Source organism: Saccostrea echinata, unplaced genomic scaffold (genome assembly GCF_033153115.1).
Source record: "Saccostrea echinata isolate AGI-Se365-2 ecotype Australia unplaced genomic scaffold, CSIRO_AGI_Sech_v1 ptg000054l, whole genome shotgun sequence".
In the NCBI taxonomy this organism is placed as follows: domain Eukaryota; kingdom Metazoa; phylum Mollusca; class Bivalvia; order Ostreida; family Ostreidae; genus Saccostrea; species Saccostrea echinata.
In genome coordinates this window covers 53,433,882-53,458,541 of record NW_026889803.1, presented here as the reverse complement: position 1 = coordinate 53,458,541, position 24,660 = coordinate 53,433,882, and the positions used below count along the sequence as shown (strand labels likewise).

The following is a 24,660-nucleotide window of genomic DNA, read 5'->3' as shown; positions in this document are numbered from 1 at the left end:
AGAATTAATCTATAGTGGAAGGGTAGTTTGAGGAACACTGATCACTTTAACAAAATAATTGCTTTGACCATTCTGAAGCCTCAATTCAAACATCTTGAAAATAAAAGACATTGTAGAGAAAATATTTTGAAAAAGATGCCTCATCTTCACTAGACAGAGACTCAGATTCTTTCTCCTCATCTTTCATCTATAATGGAGGGGGTTAGGAGGAGTAGTGGATCTGTACTCTGGTTAGCACTTAACAACGATTAAGACATCAATACATTTTAGAATCATTTGGTCATTATAGATCAGCAGTACTTTTTGACCACTGTGATGCAAAATATTGTCAGTATTTAACTTTTAACCTAAAATCTTCACATTTCCTACAGATAAAGTGTCCAAAGGATAAACATTATTGATTAGGCCATTTCACAAATAAATAATAACCCTGGAAAACTTCAAGACAGCCTTACAATTTCAAATTTTATTAAACATTTGATCATTGTTATATTCAGCCTTACATGAGCAGCACAGGCTTTAAGATCACTTTCATCCAACTTAAAAAAAAATTGGGGGTGTGAGAAAAGAAATTTTTTTACACCCCAAATATTTGCAAGTTGGATTAAAGCAATCTTAAAGCTTGTAATGAGGAGATTATTAGTTATCCAGGTCCAATCAAGGGTGTATGGGGATTTACCCCGGGTTTTATTCCATACACCCTAAGGCCGAAGGGTGTATGGAATACAACCCAGGGTAAATCCCCGTACACCCTTGATTGGACCTGGATAACGAATTTATTTCCTATGTACCCAAATAATTTTTTTGTAAACAAGTCCAATCAACTGTGTTTCAAGCTATCGATAAGATTTACTAATTCGTCCTACAATGCATCGTGATGTCATGTTATTTGCTTTTTATCATAGAGAAACTATGGATTGTGACGTCACGTTTTTTACCCCTGGCTCAAGTCAGGTGAACGGAAATTTACACCCAACTTTGTAACCAATCAAAGCTCGTGTTACAAACTATATAGGAAATAAAATGTGGTATACAAGTAATGCATCGATGCTAATTAAAATAATTTCTTAGGGTGCAATACATTAATGCTACACTTTCATAATAGCCATTACCGCTACATTTTCATAATAGCCATTACTGCTACATATTCATAATAGTATACATTACTGCTACATACATTACTGCTACAATACCTCTTCCGTTTAGCCAGTGCCTTATGCATGTACAGATATAAAGTACAACATATGCATGCATGAGACCTTTTGGCCCTGCTCACCACCCAGAGGTGAAAGTAGGACTATCTGGACTTTGAGCAAGATTTTTTTTCCTCACTTTAATATTTAAAATCCTTTGCCATTTTATTTCTTAACATTTTTTTTTATTTTTGAAAGTTTTAAAATCTTGCATTGTTCATAATTTTCACAGAATTGGTAGTGCTTTGAAGTCATTTGCTTCACATACTGCTGTCTAGAAAGCTCATGATTTTCACATTAGGGAATTATAATGAACAGAACTCATATTCTGTGCCATTGCAGGCAGATTTATGTATGTAGCAGTAATGAATTGTAATCGTTAATTATCTTATTGATAAGATGTAGTGGTAATGAGCACCTGAAACCTAAATGAAAAGTAGCGGTAATGAGTTGGAATTTTTTGCAATGTAACGGTAGTGTTGAACTCCCATTCTTAATAGTTCACATGATAATTACCACTGATTATTACAAGTCACTAAGACAGACCTGAATTGTTGCCTTTTATTTATGGATTTTATGCTGTCATTCACAAACTGTTATCTGGTTATACACATCATATTACAAAATATCTAAAGATTTATCCTCCATTTGAGCGGGAGCATTTTTCTTATCCTCCCTATTGGGTCCAAAGCACTCAACATAAAACCCTCCCCTCCTAGCTGTCTCCAGGTCCTGCATCACTTTTTCCTCTGCATTGAAATTAGCAGAATAAGTCCTGAATCTCTCGATAACTTTTAAATCTTCTTTAGCTCTCTTCTCCAACTTTCTGTGTCTATGCTCCCTGATATCCATCAAATTTTCGTGTCGGTATCGACGTAGTTTATGTTTGTTCATCCTACTTCTTTGTCTTCTTAGATCATCCACAGCTTCTTTGAGATGAGAATCATAAAGAGTTGGTGCCTCTTTCTCGGTATAAAAACCTGTTAATGGATTTGGTAGGAGGAATTCTACCTCTGTTTTATGAAATGTAGGGCATGACTTGGGATTTGATATAGATACATCCAATATGACACAGGTGAGGGAGTTCGTTGGACAGATAATGCCTTCCTTATTTGAGGAAGGCCTTCCATTCTTCTCAGTTTCCTTCATAATTCCAAAACTTTGTCCTCTGTTTGGAAAACTTGATGATTCCATGGCAACTGGAATAAAATCAAAGTTGTATTTAATAAGAATTAGATTCCGACATACTTTAAATATGTCTGTGAAAGAAGATGGGTGAACATGACAAGCGAAAAGCCTATAGTGTGACAAACATGAAGGTGAAAAATTAAATCTCAATTAAATCAAATTCTTCCTTGATATTTCATCTAACATTAAAATATACTTTATGTAAAATCTCTGCAATTTGCAAAAATCTCACAAAGATTGAAATTACTTGCTTATGAAATGTTATACACACACTAAAGAGAGCAAAAAGAGTCATTTTCTCATACTACAACACTTTTTTGATATGAGTGGTTCTTCGCTCCATTTTTTTGAAAGTTAATCTTCAGAGTTTGCATAAAAATATACATTTTTTGGTTTACAAAAATATGGAGCAACGACCCACTATGCCTTAAAAATATACTTTTATGACATAACATTTGGTTCTTTTCGAAAGAAAATGATACGCAGGATTTTTATTGCTAGGGTTCGAACCCCACGGATACCACATTATTTTTTAAATAAAAGAATATATTTTGCCGAGAAAATTTTCCTCAGACAAGTTTTGTTTATCATAATTTCATAAATTTCAGTAATGAGAACTTTACTCTAACTACTAAATTCAAATTGAACATGATATTTATATATCTGAAGCTATAAGCTTTCTGCACACTATGTTCGCGCCCATCTCCTTTCAAAATTCTTTTGGTTCAAAACTTCAAAAAAAATTTGAATCTACTCTACTTGGGATACTTGCATGTTAATTTTATTACTTGTGGGGTTGCTACACATTTACATACATTTATTTCAATTATTGATGCCCAGTTGTTCTCAAAATGAAAATTTTCTTATACACTGTATATTTTATATGATTTGAAACTTCCCTCACCTCCATGCCATGATTTTAACAAATTTGATTATACTACATATATTGGATACCTGCAATTGTTAATGTTTGTGGTTTGAAAAGAAGATTTCTAAGAAATTGAACCCCTACTACCCTATCCTCATGACCAAGAAGTCATAGTCTGACAAAAGAATTGTATTATACTACCAGTATGTATTTGGATATGCTTGCATATAATTTCAAGTGATTGATGTTCTGATATTGTCAACATGGATGATTACAGGTGTTGTTAATTACGCAAATTAGTTTGGGGGTTATTTTAGCAATACCAAGAATATGTACTGTTAAAATGATAATTATACATCTACTGATTTTTTCCCTATATTATATGTCTTTACATGTAATTATCCCCTTGCTATCATTTCACATTAAAAACTAGAGGTTCTCTGAGAACTAAAGATTCTGCAAAAGTTTTATTAAATTGTGCAAGTGGTATAGGAGGAGTTGTGGATAAGAGAATAAAAGATGGGTGCCCCCAATATTTATATAGAAAGAATGGCAGTGTCCATATTCTGCTGTGGAAAACCCCCAATATCTGTCCAATCAAAATGTAATATAGGAGGTGCACAATGGCACTATGTAATAAACATTCTGTAAAAGTCTCATTAAATTTATTTAGTGCTATAGGAGGAGTTGCAGGTAACTGATGGGTACTCCAAACGTACATACAGAAGGGTGTACAGATGGACACCTCCATCACTATATACCCCCCAACTTTTCAAGCAGGTTGGAATATATAATAATGATTGAGATTCCCCTTCATTTAATCATGCTTTGTCCCTATAGTTCTTGGAGGACAGAATTGATTTTATAATACTACCAGTACTTAAGATTGCTTCAGCCTTGCATATAAATTTCAAGTAACTGATGCTCTGTTATTGTAAATGTAGATATTTATGTGTGCTATTAAAGAAAAGTTGAAAATTAACATAGACAGTATGTGGGAAGTACAAAATTGGATGCAAAAATCTCATCAGAACCTTCAACTTCAGTTTTGTTAAAATGCAGTAATAAGACAGTAGTACCATATGACTATTTTTTTTCTCCTACATTATTGAATATATATATATAAATCCTTTTACCTAATGATAGAGAAGACATCTGCCGTAAGCTCAATCTCTGCACACACTGTCTCAGCAAGTCTAATGATAGAGTCAGCATTTTTCATCAAGATATCTGCAATGATAAATTTAAGCATATAATTTAATATATCATTTACTTTATCACACCAACACAAGTGATTATTTCAGTTTTTGACAGAAGGATTTGAATAAAATATAAAACAACTACAGTGTTCCAAGGAACGCATGTGTCTCATGCTTTGCAGCTTCAATAAAGATGTAAATAAATCTTGAGTGGTCAGCTATTTATTTACTACTAGCATGATAGTTAAAGCATTTGCCTGCAAAGAAAAAAAAGCATCTATGGATAGTATAAGACTGCCATAGAATCTGGCAATTAAAGAAAATATGGTTCCCCAACCCTCGAAATTATTAGAAATTATCATTTTATAAATACAGTTTCCCAAAAATCCTCCAAAAGAGATTTCAGTCTGTCTTTACTACAATTGTCAGTCTACACAATCCATTGTGGAATACTGATCCTGATGTATTTTCACAGTATTTAAATGTAAGTCAGTGTAGTAACTGGATATCATACAGTTTATTACAATATAATGAGCTCAAAAACATGTATAAATCCTAATTATCAAAACCAAGGCTCTCAAAATTCATAAATTAAATTGTCCAGGTATTTTTTGTAAAGTAGGTCAAAAGTCAAGGTCAAGTGGATTGTAATGCTGGTATTTTTCATGTTTTATGACAAACAGTGCACATGCTACATAGCAAAGACTTACCTCTTAAATGTCAAAAATATGCTGTATATTGGCACAATGAACAATTTTGAAAAGTAGGTCAAAGGTCAGAGTCACGAGGTCAGTAACTATGGAAATTTACAAAAGCCATAGTGCCAAACAATATATGTGCAAAATGTCAAATCCACACCTCTTACAGATCTTGAGATACGGACACAAAGACAGACACTGGGTAAAGTGATCCCTAAGTGTCGCTCTGCTCAGCAGGCGACACAAAAACAGCAAATGGCATAAAGCAAGAATAATTTTTAAGATTTTATGACATATTTATATGATAAATAATGCAATACTCAACCCAGAGCGATCCATTTTATATTGTGAAATAACAAGGGGGGGGGGGGGTGTCTTACACCTGCTTTTATATTGTGACATAACAAGGGGGGGGGGGAGGTTCCCCCCAGACACCACAACATAAAAGCGAAGGTTTGAGTCAGGGGAATCTTGGATAAAACAAGTGTAACTAAGATTAAAGAGGTGGTGAACAATCCACCAAATGTGTCAAAGGTTATACTTCTGACTGGGGGATTATTTTCTATATCTCAGTTGATGTTTACTAAACATATTGGAGAGAAAATTGTCCTGTTCAATTTTTTTCACATTCCTTGGAATGGTGCATGTTTAAACTGATCAATGTGGAATAAAATACAGGTACATGTATTACTAGTACTTGTACCTATGAAAGAAACAAGAGGCCAATGGGCCACAATGTTCACCTGAGTTACTTCAGATTGTTAAAGGATTTTTTATTCCCTTGAAAAACTGTGACCTTATATTATGGCCCCACCCTAACTCTAAGGGGTCTCTGAAACCAAACACCATGGGGATGCTTCAGTACTGATATGACTAAAATGGCCATTCAGTTATGGAGAAGAAAATTCTCCTGTATACATGCATTATGTAAAATTTGATTCTGATTCTTGCTAACTTTATCCCGGGCTTCATAATAAAAAAAAAAAAAATCACACAACATGAGAATGTTTGCAAAATTAATGGTTTCTTTAGATTAAAAAAAAATCCTTAGATAGTTCCATACAAAATTTGATCCCATATTTTGGCCCCACACTACCCCTGGGGGCCATGAGTTCAACAGTTTCAAATCTACATTACCTTAGAAAGTCTTCACATAATTTTCATCTTTTCTGGTGCAAAGGTTCTTGAGAAGAAGATTTTTCTTATATTTTTCCTTTATTGTGGTCCCACCTTACCCCCAAAGTGCAAGATTTGAACAATTTAAAATCTATATTATTACTGGAAGCTTTCATCTTTTCTAGTCCAGCGGTTATTGAGTAGAAGATTTTTAAAGATTTTTCTTATATATTTCAATGTAAAACTTTGATCCCTTATTGTGGTCCCACCCTACCCATAGCGGGTCATGATTTGAATAAAATAGAATCTATGCTTCCTCAGAAACCTTCCACATAAGTTTCACCTTATCAGGCCCAGTGGTTCTTGAGAAGAATATTTTTAAGGATTTTTCATTTATACTTCAATGAAAAACTTTCATCCCCGATTGTGGCCCCACCCTAACTGTCGGGGTCATGCTTTGAACAATTTTGAATCTACACTTCCTCATATTCTGGTCCAGTGGTTCTTGAGAAGAAGATTTTTTAATAACCCTACCCTATTTTTACTGTTCCTAAATTATCTCCTTACATTTGAATGATTTAAAATTCGCTTTATTTAAGGCTGCTTTGTGCCAGCTTTGGTTAAAATGGGCTTAGTTGTTCTTGAGAATTTGAAAATGTAAAAAGTTTACAGATGGATGGACGGACAGCTAGACAGACAGAGGGATGGATGGATGCCAGACAACAGGTGATCAGAGAAGCTCATTAGCTTTCGCTCGGGTCAGCTAAACAAGAGGCCCACAGGCCTTATTGGTCACCTGAGTATCATGTAACAACTTTCCCACAATTGATTTTGGTTCATGTTTTAAACTAGGGGCCATGAAAATCACAATTTTGAAAGAGGTACCCTTGCTCATCATAACCATGATAACTATACACTTAGTTTGTTTACTTAATACCTAGAAGAAGAGCAGATGATTATCAAAGAAATAATGCAGTTTCATTATATAAATAATAATCAGTAGAGCCCCCATCCCACAGGAACCTGACCCTTGGACCACACATTTCACAACTTTGGAAGAGGCACCCTTGCTCACCATAACCATGCACTTAGTTCATTGGTTTAATACCCAGGAGCAGAGAAGATTTTCAAAGAATTGATGCATTTTCACTATAATAATCAATTGAGCCCCATCCTAACATCAGCCTCTGACCCAGGGGGGCCATAAAATTCATAATTTTGAAAGAGGCATCCTTGCTCATCATAACTATGCATTTGTTTTCTTAATACCCAAGAGCAAAGGAGAAGATTTCTAAAGCACTAATGCATTTTCACTATATAATCAATAGAGCCCCACAGTAACACCAGAATTCCTGACCCCGGGGCCATGAAAATCACAATCTTGGAAGAATCACCCTTGTTCAACATAACCATGTACTTAGTTCATAGGCTTAATACCCAGGAGCAGAAGAGAAGATTTTCAAAGAATTAATGCATTTTCAATATATAATCAACAGAGCCCCACCCTAAAAACAGAACCCATGACCCAGGAGCCATGAAATTCACAATTTTGGAAGAGGCACACTTTCTCATCATAACTTTGTATTTAGTTTGTTTGCTGAATACCCAGGATCAGAGGAGGAGATTTTTGAAGAAATAATGCTTTCACTATAAATTCAACAGATCTCCACCCTAGCACTAGAACCCCTGACCCTGTGGCCATGAATTTCACAATTTTGGTACAGGGCTTAGTGCTTATTACAATCATGCCAACAGTTTGACTGCTTGATGTCTGGGAGTAAAAAAGCTTTTTAAAGATTCCATTGATTTTGATGCTTTTAGCCCCACTCCTCAGGCCTTTGGGAGGGCAGGGGGCAAAGACCATGAAATTCACATTTTTTGTTTCCCTTCAATCATTGATGCTATATGCCAAATTGGTTGAAATTGGTTTGGTGGTTTCTGAGAAGAAGCTGAAAATGTTCACATTAACACAGGAAGGAACGAAGATGAGCCTTAAACATGTTAAAACAGAAAGCAATAGTGTCTCTGGTGACCTAAAAATTAGAAATTCAATGTGAATTTTTTTGCGCTTTGTCCTTCAAATAATTGGCAAAACCTTGCAACATTTCCAATCTTTATATTTTCAAAAACATTTTTTCATTCCAGAGTGTCGCACCCATCATCTGTGTTTATCTCTTTCTATTTCCACCACCCAGGCAACTAATCAAACAATTTAAACTAATAAAAAAAAAATTGCTGATCTTTCTCAAACCTGGTCAGAAGTTTAATTCAACTATGGAGTAACATAATTTAGTGTCTTTTTTCTTCTTTTTTAAAAAAGAAAATTAAAGGGGAAAAAGTTGGGTTTTTTTCTTTGGAATGCTTAATTTTCTAAATGAACAGGTCCAAAGCAATCTCTTGATTTAGCTATACAGCTTGTTTTAATTACATAGCTTTATTAAGTTATTCAGAATAGCTTGATTTGGCTATTTTATCACACTCTTTTCTTAAATATGTTATTTTCTCAGCATGCACAAAAAGTCCCACCTTGGTGCAGTGAAAATATTCAACCTTGAACTCTTCTGAAAATGATACATGTGAAAATCATTCATCAAATTGCGTCTCCTTAAGAAACTTTGTACTCAAAGTTCTAAAAGTTTTGTAGCTGCAGAACTGTAGCTCTCTGCTTGAGAAAATTCGGACAGACAAAGCAGAGAGCTACAGATCCAAGAGTTGTAACAAGAGGCCCATGGGCCACAGCGCTCACCTGAGTAACTTTGGCCTTGCTGTTTTTCACCTGATTTCTCCCCCCCCCCCGGTAGTATTTATTATGACCCCGCCCTATCCCCAGGGGTCATGATTTGAATAATTTAGAATCTACACTACCCTAGCATGCTTTCAGATACGTTTCAGCTTTTCTGGCCCAGTGGTTCTTGAGAAGAAGATTTTTCAAGATTTTTCCTATATATTTCAATGTAAAACTTGGATTCCCTATTGTGGCCCCGCCTTATCCCGGGGGGTCATGATTTGAACAATTTAGAATCTACACTACCCCAGTTTCAGCTTTTCTGGCCTAGTGGTTCTTGAGAAGAAGATTTTTAAAGATTTTTCCTATATATTTCAATGTAAAACTTGGATTCCCTATTGTGGCCCCGCCCTACCACCGGGGGTCATGATTTTAACAATTTAGAATCTACACTACCCCAGCATGCTTCCACATAAGTTTCAGCTTATCTGGCCCAGTGGTTCTTGAGAAGAAGATTTTTAAAGATTTTTCCTATATATTTCAATGTAAAACTTGGATTCCCTATTGTGGCCCCGCCCTACCCCCGGGGGTCATGATTTGAACAATTTAGAATTTACACTACCCCAGCATGCTTCCACATAAGTTTCAGCTTTTCTGGCCTAGTGGTTCTTGAGAAGAAGATTTTTAAAGATTTTTCCTATATATTTCAATGTAAAACTTGGATTCCCTATTGTGGCCCCGCCCTATCCCGGGGGGTCATGATTTTAACAATTTAGAATCTACACTACCCCAGCATGCTTCCACATAAGTTTCAGCTTTTCTGGCCCAGTGGTTCTTAAGAAGAAGATTTTTAAAGATTTTTCCTCTATATTTCAATGTAAAACTTGGATTCCCTAGTGTGGCCCCGCCCTATCCCGGGGGGTCATGATTTGAACAATTTAGAATTTACACTACCTTAGGATGCTTCCAGATAAGTTTCAGCTTTCCTTGCCCAGTGGTTCTTGAGAAGAAGATTTTTTAATGATCCCACCCAATTTTTGTATTTTCTTAATTATCTCCCCTTTGAAGGGGACTTGGCCCTTCATTTTAACAATTTAAACTCCCCTTCACCCAAGGATGCTTTGTACCAAGTTTGGTCAAAATTGGCCCAGTGGTTCTTGAGAAGAAGTCAAAAATGTGAAAAGTTTACGGACGGACGGACAGACAGACGGACAGACGGACGGACGGACGACGGACAAAATGTGATCAGAAAAGCTCACTTGAGCCTTCGGCTCAGGTGAGCTAAAAAGCTTCGATTTATGCCGCCGCTTTTTTGTTGCTCGTTTCGGGTATTATTTCTTGTATTTAATGCTTTCCCCTGCTTTAAAAGTGGTATCCAATAATTATCCATATATTTTACTCCTATTCCTGATACTTTATTTACCTTTCAACGGTCTCAAACAGCCCTATATGGTTTTGAAATGTCAGTTAAAAAAAATTCCCATTCCGACGTCCATGTTATTGGGGGTTGTGCGAAAAGAAGTAATTCAAAGAACATATACTTGTCAAGAAAATGTAAATAAAAATTTCAGGAGGTTTAAATATCATGTATATTGTCTATAAAGATTAGAATACAACATGTATGTAAAAAAGAAATGAGATAAAACTCGGGCGTGTTGTTTCAGGATGACACCAATGTCGACGTCGGAATGCATTTTTTAAACTGATACTACAGCCGTCTGGAACTGTTGAAAGGTAAATAAAGTGTCAGGAATAGGAGTAAAATATATGGATAATTATTGGATACCACTTTTAAAGCAAGAGAAAGCATTAATTACAAGAAATTAATACCCGAAGCGAGCGACAAAAAAGCGACGGCGTAAATCGAAGGTTTTTACAACGCTTGGATCTGTAGCTCTCTGCTTTGTCTGTCCGAATTTTCTCAAGCTGAGAGCTACAGTTCTGCAGCTAAAAGTTTTGGGGCTATATATTTAGCAATTGATACAGTTACTTCTTCAATGAAATTATAAAGGAGGCCAATTATGGTCAGCAAGATAATTGATTGGTAACAATTCAGTACACAGAGAAGCAATCATACTTATCCACGCCTCAACGCACACAAAATAGTGTACAGTTAGTTACTCAAACAATGGAAATTCATCTTTTGCATAAAAGTATTCAAATACTGCAATGTTAGAAGTAAATTGATTCGGACCATTATCAAAATATTGCTCAGCATCAAGTTTGTTACCTATAATCTGAAAAAGTTTCTCTTCGAAAAAATGTTTTTAAGATTATACTTGTAGAAGTAAAATAAATATAGCAACATGAGAATATTTCAAGAAAGACAACTCTCTTCGCTAGCCAAGGGTTTTTGATCAGCTGCTCTCCTCACAAACCATTGGCATACGGTGCATTCAAAAGTTGAGATTGTTTCCGAAACGTGATCTCGAATCTTCCAACAAACGTCATCGTCATCGACAAAAATAAAAGGCGTATTAGAATTTTTAAGTTTTTAAAGAAAAATTAACAAGAAGATATCGAGCAATGTTTATTTGTTATTTATCATGCAAATCTACATCTACAATAAGATTCCTGATCACAATATTTGTACATCAGCTTAACATTGGATGACACCATATCTATTTATAGACTGGCATGTTATATTATGAATCGCTGTTTACTTGTGTTTTTCATTCCCGAGACTAAAGAATCAAGATATATCCTGAAGGCAAATATCATCATTTACAAAAGCAATTGCTGATTGGTCGAACGATGTCGATCAACTCCAATCACAACTTGAGAAAAAAAACAACTTTTAATAACACCGTATGCCAAGGGTTTGTAAGGAGAGTAGCGGATCAGAAACCCTTGGCTAGCGAATCTTTGATTTCGATTGTTGTTTTGATAGCCCATAGTACATACATGTATATGGCTAGTCAAATATTTCCGACTTTTTGTCCATTTCTTACAAAAAACATTTTTCTGAAAAACTGCACATAGTTTTATCAAGCTATTTTGAATAGCTTAATAAAGCTATATAGCTATTTCAAGCTATATAGCTATATCAAGAGATTGTGCTGGCACTGAAGGCATAATGAGATCATGATTTTGTTGTTGTAAAATGACGTGTTAACTGTAAGTGTACGTACCAATTTAACTACTTTCAACTCAAATGTTTGTTTCTTGGTTTAGGCCTTTTCTGAAGGAATCGCTTTATTTCAAGATGAAGATTATTTACTCAGCACCTACAACCATGGGAGCCGCCATGTTTTCTCAAGGTTGTACTCTCAAATTTTGTGACAACTGTTACTCTCTATTTTGATCAGTTCAGTAACTAGAACTTGAATTTCTTACCTCATTTTGATATATTTGTGAATTTTTTTCAAAAAGTAGATCTACTTAATTGCATTTCTGTATTTTGTTACCGTAACAAAATTTTTAGAGAGTATTCTGTTTTTCCGGGATGCCTCGGGGTTGTTTATCGCCAAAATGTAAACATCCGAGTTGTTGAAATGTTGCATTGTGAACTCGTGACTGTCATCATCATCTGAATAAAATGAGTCCCCCACATTACACTCTTAAGGTAAAAACTGTTTCATTCTGCCTCAACTTACTTGTTTTTTCATCGTTCATTTAAATGTTTCATTTATCTAGATGCTGGACTTAATAATATCTATCTGTCTATAACAGTTGCACAATCTGACATATTCCTTGCTATTATATAGGCTGGGGATGCGAGGAATAGCAGCTCTGAAATGCATTTTGTCTTTCCGGAGAGGAGGAGACATTTTGGTTTTTGCATAGTTGCTTTGAGATCTGCATGTCTGTCAGACTCACTTTATCTTACCATACATCTGGATAAAAACTCTACAACTCTGAAATGAATTAATTCAAACCCTTGTATGTTGCTGGCCATGACCCAAATGCATGTCAAGATTCAGTGTCATATTTTTTTTTTTTAAAGACCAAGGTCATTGGCAAATGATATTCTGAAATTTTGTCAGGTAAATAACTCTGGAACCCTTGATCAGAATGAACAGATTTGAGAAGGCCGATGTTGTTGCTGTAAGCTGGTGATGCTATGCACAGGTGTGCCATCATCTTCACTCCATTTCATATTTCAAAGGTCAAGGTCACTGCACACAGATTTTTAAAATCATGCACGGAACATAAATGGATCGCTTAATTGGAATGAATTGAAACTTGAGTGTTCTTTTTTTATGCCCCCGTAATCGAACCTTCGAGGGTATATAGTTTTTTACCTGTCCATCCTTCTGTCTGTATGTCCGCTAAAACTTTAACATTGCCCATAACTTTTGATTGGTTGGAGCTATGGCTTTCATATTTCACATGTGTATTCCTTGTGACAAGACCTTCATATTTGACCTCTTGACCTTGGAGTTTGACCCACTTTTGCAAAAATATACCCAACTTTAACCTTGGCCATAACTTTTAAACAGTTGGTACTAGGGCTTTCATATTTCACATGTGTATTCATCGTGACAAGACCTTTCCATGGGTGTAAATATTTTTGACCTTTTGATCTTGACCTTAGAGTTTGACCTACTTTTAAAAAACTTTAACCTTGGCCCTAACTTTTGAACAATTAGTACAAGGGCTTTCAAATTTCACAGGTTTATTCCTTAATTGTGACAAGACCTTCCTTTAGATACCAACAAATTTGACCTACTTTTGAAAAACTTCAACCTTGGCCTACACTTTTGAAAAGTTGGTGCTGGGACTTTTATATTTTGCATGTGTGTTTCTTATGACAAGGTCTGCTTACCATTAATTTTGACCCTTTGACCTTGACCTTGAAGTGTGGCCCACATTTAGAAAACATTAACTTTGACCATAACTTTTGAATGCTTGGTGCTTAGGCTTTCATATTTACCAGGTATATCCATTGACACAAGTCCTTTCTTTAGGTAACAACATTTTTTGATCTCTTGACCTAGACCTTGGAGTTTGACTTGCATTTGAGAAACTTTAACCTTTGCCATAAGCTGCAATAAGGGGGCATCAATTTTTCATAAATACATTTTGTCTGTTGATGACCTAAAGGAGTGTTGTGTCTTTGAATGAAATTTGGTTTCTCAAAGGTCAAGGTCACCAGGCAATAACATATTGAATTGTGTTCATTGTTCAGGTAATAAATTTGAAATCTTTGGTTATAAATAAATATTTGAGCTGAAAAAAAGTGACATGAGTTTGAATCAAGGTCCTGAAGTTCAGTTAAGGTCATATCTCATTTCAGTTTTAATGTCTAGTTAGAAGTCTTAAAAGAAAATATTTGTCATCACTGTAATGTATCTATGCCTACTTCCATCCCTTTTCCCAGACCTGATCTGGCTATTGCAACAGAGAGAGAGAGAAAAAAAATTAATGGCATAACCAGTATAGCCCCAGGGTATCAGTAGCCACGGTGTATAGATATCTGCCTGGCTTCGGGTTATTTCAGGGGGGTTTAATTTTGCTTTTTATTCCCAAGTTGAGAGTTTGGCAGAAAATTCCTAGCCAGTGAGGTGTAAATAATAAGTATCAACAGAGGTTGTACCCTGAGAACCTGTTCCTAAATATTTGCATACAATATCAGTAGAATAAGCCTTTCCTAAGGAACAAGATCCTTAGCAATACAAACATTAGATTTATGGAACTGGATTTGTATTAGAAATAGAGGGAATCTTCTTGGTGTGATTTGATCTTATGCTCTTAAGATTTTATTATTGCTGAAATTAGGAATGCATCCATATACATGTACCAAATTATTTTTACAAGCACAACAAATCCCAGCATCCCAAATGTCTTTCTTTGGATTGTTAATACTTTATAGGAAGGGGATTGGTGTGCTGTTGCATTCTACAGTGACTGAGTGATTTTAGCACCTGACATCATTGGGATGTAGGCACAAACATGTTCTCTTTCCTCTTGCCCCCATTTAAATAGGGATTGGGGAGTTGTAACACTTTTTGAAAACATTATACTGTTTGTATAATCAGGACAGAATATGTTTGTTTGTAAAATCTGGGGTTGGGCACATTGGTCTTTGATAGTATTTACATGTCTACAAAATTGTTTTACTTATCCTCTAAGACAGTGTGAGTGAGAAAGCTTCCCTATGTTATAAAAGTCATAAAAGCTTTTTTTTATGTAGCAAAAATTTTTATTGTAAAAATATGAAAAATGAGACACTTCATATTTTTAAAACAATGATGATACATGTACATGAAAGAATTATATTTCCTGATTGGGTATTACTGTATGTTTATTTTCCTGGTTATATTTTATACATTAATGCTAGGGTCATTTCATTTGTATTTATTCATTTACATGAATACTAGTATACTCAGTGTATTCCCCTTGGTGTGTTCCCGTTTTGCACACATTTGATAATTAGGTATAGAACAATAGGTGTGAAATGTGTTTTGATAACAATTATAGTCTGATTTCTGGTTAGGATTTACCTGGATTTTACCTATGCATTCTAGAAAAGAATGGATTTTACCTATGCATTCTAGAAAAGAATGATTAGGGTGAATTCACCATGCATCGGACACCCTTGCACTTCAACAAGTTCTAGCGATATCGCTACCGACCGAATATTATCAAAATGGAACTTAACATGTATGTGGTTAAAATATAATTTTTTGACACAATCGTGCCCTATTTATTGAGAAAATATCATTAAAAACTGATTCTTTCGAAATAAGTCAGAATTCACCATGGATCCGACAATATTCACCATGCATCGGACATACGATATTTAAACCAGAAAAATATCATACCTTGATCTCGGTGCTTTAAAATTAGTGATATCGAAACATTTTTATCTTTTATTTAAAAATTAACCTTCTAATTAAATTTGAATGACTATTTCGATCCACAAATATGAAGAGATTTTAGTTGCATCACATCGCCTTAGAAAGGCTTTACAATGCTAGTACATGTTGTAATATGGCAACTCTCATCTTTGTCTCGTGGGTTATAATCATCTAGTTTAAAGAAATAGATTGAGTCCACTTCTAGTCATCATATATCGGTAATTTGTATTTTCATTGAAAATTTAGAGTTTCTATTTTCTATTTCAATAAAAAAACAGCTGTCATTTGGGTTTTACATGAAAATGGAAGTGATTAACCATGCATCGAAAAGTGTCCGATGCATGGTTAATTTGTGTCCGATGTACGGTGAAATAAACATACTAGTTAAAAACAACTCTAAAATATATTATACAAACATTGAAGTAAAATTTTTGAAAAATTTTTGTAATATTATCAATCATTGGCAAATTTTTTCAAGGTCCGACCCGTTCCGTTGACGTCTATTTTAAAGAACGACAACTCTAAAAATTGCAAAATCGTAAAATTCTGGTTACTCCCCTTTGATGATGCAAAATATGACGTAATTTCAAGGCCATTCTTGTGGTATTTTTATCACAACATGAAAATAAAAATCGACATCATTAAAAAGTTTAATTCTTCATCTTTAAGACAAAAACAAGTAAAAACACGGGGAGACTCAGGTTCAGTGAAAGTTTATTGCTTGAAATTGTCCGAAGCAAGGTATGTGTCCAATGCATGGTGAACTCACCCTAATATTTATTTAATGTATATAATTTTTATTGGAAAAGGGGGGATTTATTGAATATTTTATCCAATATTAATTATTATATCTAGAAAAAATATCTGCCATTTCTTGAAAAATAGATAATTTTAAAGCTGACAATTCATAAATTCACTCTGATTACCATTCACGATTAAATATTCAGTAAAAATTTCTATTTTATTATTCAAGTAAAGAAATAAATAAAAACTTAAGATGCACATATATTTTTTTTTTATTAATTTCGTATTTTATTTTCCTATTCTCTCCCTAAAGGTTCACCTCTTTCCCATTTACTGTATGATACAGACTATAACCAATTAAGTAATTATCTCACCTGGACAAATTCCCGTTCTGCACACATTTTTTGTATGCCTGAAATTCAAATGTGTGCAAAACGGGAACAAACCTTCCCCTCAGTAAGAACCCCAGCCCCTATTAGCACACCTGGTGTGTTTCCCCATTGTCAGATGATAAGGGTCTTCCATTTACTACCTAATCAGAATTCCCCAATCAACAAATCCCACATTCAAACATGTCAAAACTGATAGAAAATTAAACTGATGAAATTAATACCGGTACCATATCATCAGTCAGTGTATTAGGCCAACATTTTTTAATAAAATGATTTACGGGAGTGCCGACTGCAATTTTAGCTAAAACCAAATAAAAATAAAAGTCCCTGTTGTTGATTTTATTTTTAAATTTCCTGCCGATCGTCAATGCAAGTACACTAAGAAAATAAAATAATGTGCAAATAAGTCGCAATTCTGATTGGCTGCTTTATTGAAAGCCATTATTATCATCCAATCAAATCAACTGTTTCGGAAGTGTATAAAATGTGCCAACATGGATGCAGAAATGTCAAATTTTACAGGAGTTGAGAATACTTAGTCCTTATACACGATAGTTTTTCCAAGTCAACCATAGCTAACAGGAAAATCAATTAGAGTATGACGAAGTTAAGTTGGAGTTAAAAAGAAATTAAAGAAATGATCGGCATAATTTTACAAGAGAATATGTTGACAGAACTGTCACTTTCGCTGTGGGTACCGTCTTATACAATTTTGATACCTTTGATGAACGTGATAAAAGAATGGAAATCGAAAACAGACGTTTGAATTTTGTGAAGAATAGAATGTGACGTATCTAACTTGGATATATGTCCAAGAAACGTTTTCAAACTTGTAACTTTTTAAAAAGATCATAGCACTGTACAGACTGGAAATTCATAAGTATTTTGTGTGTGTTAAATAGTTTTAGAATAGATATAAAAAGACACTGCAAACGTAACGGTATTTAATGTGTTAATACTTTCAAGCTTTCAGAAGTTTGTTAATATGCATAAACATTTGCTGTATTGTAAAATACAGGTTTAAATCATGATTCTGGGTTTTATGTTATACTGAGATTCTCTTTATAACAATATTTTCCATTTTTGATTTGTTGGTTCATGATTTTTTCAGTACTTTGAGCAAAGTGAGGTTCTCATTATAAACTTTGTTTCTTTGGTCATCTTGTTATGGTCATGATGAATATTTGATAAGTCCCCCATTTCTCATAAGGGTTTAATAGTCTACATTAATTTTTGTGATGCTGTTATCATACCTCCACACCGTATATATGGCAATTTTTATCGAATAATTGAAAATAAAAAATCAGACATTTTTTCCATTTTTATTTTTATTTTTTTAGTCGACTGCATAAAATATGGAGTTTTATTTTTATTTATCCCCCCCACCCAATTTTTCATAAAAAATTCCCGTAAATCATTTAATAAAAAAATGTTGGCCCTATCGAAGTTGGATTGGACAGAGTCTTGTCAAGAATCTTTTAAAGGAAGGGGCTAGAGTATATAACTGGAATTATTTAATGAGACTCTCTTTGTTTTTAATAACTGCCCCTTTTCTGTAATTTTATAACAGGCAGAATATGATTTAATATTGATAATATTATTTTGAAGGTTTTTGTCATATAAAGGTAATATATCAGTATGTATATTGAATTTCTTAACTATAACTGAAGATGAAGTAAGTGAGTGTCAGAAAGTTGTGTGACTTGTGAATTGAAGAATAATTATGAAGTATAGAATCTCCTGACTCTGTCAGCTGTTGTTCTTGGAACCTTAATCATTGATTATTAAGCCTCTTATTTTACATCTTGTGTTCTTTTAGGTGATTGTTTGCGTCCATTTCATTTTGATGATATGGTAAGTATCTACACATCTTTAGTCAATCTTAAGTGTTCGTATGTGTGTTTTTAATGTCACCTGAATCCCCCAGGTGACATATTGTTATTGGTTCTTGGCCGTCCGGTATGGTGTTTGTAAACTTAAAAACATTTTGAGCCTCTTTTCTGAAATGCCTTTAAGCCAATTTCCACTAATATTGGTGTGTAGCACCTAATATGAATAAATGGGACCAATAAAGTAAATTTCATGGCCCCCTTCTCCCTTGAAAATCTTCATTCTTTTAGCAAGCAAAATGCAGTTATTTGCAAGCAGCTAACTGTCAGAAAAATTCCTTGTTTCCAGGTACAGGCTCCATGGTAGGCTAGCTAAGTTTTTAATATTGTAAATTTATGCATTACACATTTTAAAATCTACTGTCGTAGGCATGGACATATTGGAGGTATATTTTATGCATGATTATAATGAGCAGCTATACCAAAATTGTGAAAATTATGTCCCCTGGGGGGGGGGGGGATTCAGGGGATCATATTGAATGATCATATATCAAAAATTGCATTATGGCTTTTAAATTCTTTACTCTTGAGGATACAGACAGAATTATTGTGAGTTCAGACATCTACTAGTTTGAGGTAGGACTACATTGATGAAAACCTGAAAATATTCATGATATTGTAGATCAACAAATTTTCATGACACCTTATTTTCACAAGATAGGCATTTGGTATATTTATAAGTGAGATAAAATTTTCATGAATTCTGGGAATTGTATAAAATCTATGCTAACAAAAAAATACAATGATATTTTTGTGAGCAGACCAGCTAGTGTTATTACATGAAAATAAAGTTTTTCCAAATAAAAAGTCATTTAAAGTATTAGAATGACTATAAAGGTGGCCCATGGACCTCTCTTCCAGAGGGACAGGGGTTAAATTAGTTTACAAAAGCCTAAAGTTCAAGGTTTCAAGCAAGCATTGCTAATCATTGCTTGTTCATCATCTGGGGCCCATTTTACAAAAGAACTTACGACTAGAAAGATATGTTTATGACATAAATTTTTAATAAAATAATCAATTTTGAAAATTTTTACAATCAATGAAAGTGTTTGGTCTTAGTCCTAAGTTCTTTTGTAAAACGGGCCCCTTTTGTTAACTTTTAACATCTTTTGACTATTCAAAAATGGTTGTGCTAATTTCAATGTTAAAAGGGAGGCTCACACCCTTTTTCAAGGGGAGATAATTAAGCCATGGAGAAAATAACCCATTTGAAAATCTCGGTAATCACTGAGCCACAATGACAAAGCTTAATATGAGAAAATTTCCTTGATAAGTTCTAATCATGACTCCTGGATCTGGGATGGGCATGCAAAATGTGGGCAGAGATTTCATGAAAATCTTTTTGAAAAAAGTCTTAGGATCTAAGAACCATCAAGCCATAACTGGACCAGAAAGAATAAAACTTAAGAGAAAGCATTCTTATGTAATAGTTTGGGCCATGGATCTTGACCTGGGTAACTAAGTAAGTAGAGCACCTGACTAGCGATGCAGGGGTCCCAGGTTCAATTCCCAGTCCAGTCATACATTTTCTCTTACACTTATTACTAGTGCATTCAAGTTTATTCAAATCAAAGCCCATGGGGATATGGTGAGCTAAATTAGATTGTCAGAGTTTAACACAGCTATTTATAAAAAAAAATATTTCAAATCTTTTAAAGAACATCAGGGCTACAAAATTTAAAAAGGCAAGCATTTTCAAAATATTGTAGCATATATTCAAAAGATGACTGCACTTAACATTGGGTTTTGGGGGTTTTTTTTTAGCTCTACTGGTCAGAGACCAGAAGAGGTTATGCTATAGTTAGGTGTCCGTCGTCCATCTGTCTAGCTGTCTGTCTGTCTGTCCGTCTGTAAACAATTTTTCAAAACGCTACTCCTCCTACAGTTTTAGTCTGATTTCAATATAACTTGGCACACAAGTAGACTACACTAAGATACATCATTCTATATATCGGTTTTTGATTTTGATGAGCGGTGTTGCCATGGTAACTAAAAATAGAAATTTCTGGGAAGTACTTTCAAAACGCTACTCTTCCTACAGTTTTGGTCTGATTTTAATATAACTTAGCACACAAGTAGACTACACTAAGATACATAATTCTGTATATCAATTTTTGATTTCAATAAGCAGTGTTGCCATGGTTACTAAAAATAGAAATTTCCTTGAAATACTTTCATAATGCTACTCCTCCTACAGTTTTGATCTGATTTCAATATAACTTGGCACACAAGTAGACTGGACTATGATACATAATTCTTTATATCGATTTTTGATTTCAATGAACAGTGATGCCATGGTTACTAAAAATAGGAATTTCTGTGAAACTCTTTCAAAACCCTTTCAAAATTTGTTAATGACATTTGTGATTTAGTGGAGAATAATCTCCATGACATCTCTTTGATATTTGCGATAACCTTAGTACATATGTAGAATGAAAACTTATGTTTTAATTTATTTAGGATAACATATAACAAACAGTACATTTATTAAATTGATTGAAATCATGTAAATCAATCTACTGCTGAAATGGTATTTCAAACATTGATATCTCAAATACCAAGGATATGTCAAAGTGATTTAGAATTCCCAACAACTTAATTCTTTTAGTATTTTACCCTCAATATCTCAAATCCACAGATATCTGGAAGTTTTTGCTCTGTCCCATTGAGTTTGTGGTAACGAGGTTTGACTGTAATGTAAAAAAATGTTATACCCCCAGTTTGTCAGTCAGATTAAAACAATCTAAAGGCCTGTGGTTCAGGGGACTGGTGCCAGTGATTGCTTTTCAATGACATATGATCGGTCATTCATATTTGACAAGTGCATTATCTGTGTCAAAACGTTTCAAATACATGTATGCTATGATATTTGATCCCTTGACCTTGACCATCAAGTTTGACCTAATTTTATCAGTGTTGCTAACTTTTGAAGGAGGGAAGATAGGGCATCTATACTTGACAGGTGCATTACCTGTGACAAGCATTTCCAATGTTCTATGATTTTTAACCCCATGACCTTGACTTGAAGTATGTATGACCTAATTTTTAAAAAAATTAACATTGCTGATAACTTTTGATTGAGAGAAGATATGGCATTTATATTTAAAATGTGCATTACCTGTTTCAAGACCTTTCTGATTGTATCCTCTGGTTTTTGATATTTTTTCACATATGCATTATTTGTAACTTACAAGACCTTTCAGATTGTATTATGATAATTGACCTCATTGACCCCATGACCTTGATCTTGAAGGTTGATATAGTTTTGAGAAGCTATAATCTTTGCCATAACTGTTATTATTTATTCAATAATTTATGTCTCTTTTGTATGATGCACAGACAAGCACAGGACACACAAACAAGACAGTTACAATATGGCATAAATAATGCAGCCCATTCACTAAGACAAAGCAGGGGACCACAATTCTTTGATTTTGCTTGTTGTCTATTTAGTTTTGTACTGTTAGTTATAAGTTGTCAGCTCCTCAGTCGTAGAAAAATAAAAATAAAAAAGAAATTGAGGAAAAGTTAGATGATTAGCACTAGAGGCATGATATACACATGTGTACAACATTTGTACAATCAGAACATTGTTATGGTACTCAGTTGTAATTATATGGTCTTAAGAAACCAATAATTACTTCTTTTTTTTTTGCATTCATTCCTGTAGTTGTAATTTATAAGCTTGTAGAAAGAGTGGAAATGAGTATGTTAATTAAAATGTTTAAATTGTATAATTTATCATTAGTTTCTTTGTTTTCTACAGGGGAGCACAGTTTGTTAGTTTGATGCCAACTGTCTATTGGCTGAGTAATTCCTTTGTACTACTATTAGGGATATGGAGTATAGCTAGTCCAGATTCATTTGATGCTGTTCTTATGGTAGGTTAATTATCATTTCTTTATTTTTTAATAATTAAAAAAATTAATTCTTTAGCTCAAAGGGAAAATTTCGGTATCCTGTATATGCCTATGAACTTGTAAAAGAAGTTTAGTTTACAAAGAGCTAGGTTCACTTTTCCATAAAACAGACCTGTCCATAGACCAAATTAACTGACCAAGACCCAGTGTCCCATTTCAAATATCAATATTTAAGTAGAGACTTTGTGCTTTCATTTCTTATAAGAAAAAAATTTTCTCTGAGAGTCCAGGCTTCGGGGCCACCAACATATAAAAATCTTAGCTCAAATCTCAACCTCAAATCTTAGATTTCTGCCTCACCTGAGATTTTCCTATAACACCGTGCCACCAACATTTCTGAGATTCAACTCACGTAAGCTGAGATTTGAGAAAAATCTTAGACTTATTCTCGTTGTTATATGCGACCTTTTTTCCTATCTTGCACGGAATTTTTGAATCAATTATTGATTTTACCTTTCAGTTAGTTGTTTATGCAATATTTTGGTGTATAATGGCGAAAATAAACATTGTCAACTTCCTTCGTCTTTTATTTGCTGTTTCGAGTCATTCAACGGAAAGGATTCCATTACGACCTTTGCGACCATAAATGTTCACCGAATCCCCATACAAAAATCCCTACAGAAGAATAACACAAAACCATATCCAAACTTTGCAGTCTTGGCTCGTCTGTCGACATAAAAACACAAAAACATACACCGAGGCGTCATTTCCGCCATTGTGACGTTACGTGTAGAAAGATTACGAAAAGTAGGTAGGCGGATCAAAACTATATTTCGCAGACCGATTTTTCTTTCTTTTGTTTTAAAATGTCAGATATATAAATTTTCTTCTAATTCTCCGTAGGAAAAGAAAAATATTTCAGTTATAGGGACTTTTTGTATACATAGAATAAACCTGAGTGATTTTTTCCCCTAGCAGATCCAAAATTAAAAGAAAAAGTCGACAAATAGCTACATTCTCATACATGTATGCTGAAATAAATTTCTTGAGTGTTTCGTAATATTGGGCGTAAGTATGATAAGATGGACAGCGAACATATCCAGGTGCTGGTAACGTTTTACAGGATTGTTTATCAAGGAAATTTGAGAGGAATTTTTAATTGTCGGGAATTTCAGGATATCACCCCCTGTGAGAAAATGTTATGGAAAGTCTTTGTATTTCTTTTTAAATATATGTAACAATAAGCAACGAATATAGCACCACTTGACCAATATTCATCGTTACACTGGAAACCCAAGTCAATCTCGCATACGCTCATCAAGTGATCAGAAATTGATTAATCCCTTATATCAGATCGTAAATAAACGTTTCACTGCGTAATGATGTAATATTTTTAACGTAACAACTACGGTCCATACTTTTTTTTTTTAAATTTAAAATGTTACTTGTACAAAAAAATAGTTTGTATAAAAAAATTCCATTCGGCCAAGTGCAGTTGAATATATGCAGTTTTTGTTGAGATTTATACATTTACCTCAGAATGGCCATAAGTCAAGTTTATTCTTATAAATAATATATACAGTCAAGAATATAAGTTTACGCACAATGCATTGTGAGTATATAAAGTCGATCCCAATTCTCAATTAAGAATTTTATAGGTTTATTTAAGAACCAAATTAGGCAGACTGCTATCATCAGTGAAATAAATGGTGATTTATATGTTATTTCGGAAGAACAAAATATTTGTTCATGGAATTTTAGACAGATTTCTTTTAATATTTGCGTATAATTTACACGGATAAGTATATTGTACGTCAAGTAGTAATAGTAAAAACTACCAGAGAAAAAAAAACAAAAAACAAAAACAAAGAAGGGGCTGGGTAAGTTTAATTTGACAACATCTTATCTAGTCATATTTCCTTTTCCGATATACACGGATATTCCAAATTACATACACATAATAAATTTGCCATGGCACAAATACA

The 24,660-nt window shown here is 34.0% G+C and overlaps 2 protein-coding genes across 2 annotated transcripts in view; one reads left to right on the top strand and one right to left on the bottom strand.

The window, feature by feature from the left end:
- Positions 1-1,740: 1,740 nt before the first annotated feature.
- LOC133172717 (uncharacterized) lies at positions 1,741-12,230 on the bottom strand. The gene is made up of 3 exons (XM_061307671.1): positions 12,119-12,230; positions 4,386-4,479; positions 1,741-2,392 (listed from the first exon to the last, which is right to left on the bottom strand). Exons 2-3 carry the CDS (start codon positions 4,462-4,464, stop codon positions 1,812-1,814), a joined length of 660 nt encoding a protein of 219 aa, XP_061163655.1. The 5' UTR covers positions 4,465-4,479; positions 12,119-12,230; the 3' UTR covers positions 1,741-1,811.
- Positions 12,231-12,473: 243 nt separating this feature from the next.
- Positions 12,474-24,660, top strand: part of LOC133205904 (type-1 angiotensin II receptor-associated protein-like) — a 30,457-nt gene continuing 18,270 nt past the window's right edge. Inside the window, exons 1-3 of the mRNA XM_061341797.1 lie at positions 12,474-12,552; positions 18,746-18,780; positions 22,582-22,696. Of these exons, the coding sequence (XP_061197781.1) occupies positions 12,526-12,552; positions 18,746-18,780; positions 22,582-22,696 (177 nt within the window). The 5' untranslated portion in view covers positions 12,474-12,525. The remainder of the gene's footprint in view (positions 12,553-18,745; positions 18,781-22,581; positions 22,697-24,660) is intronic.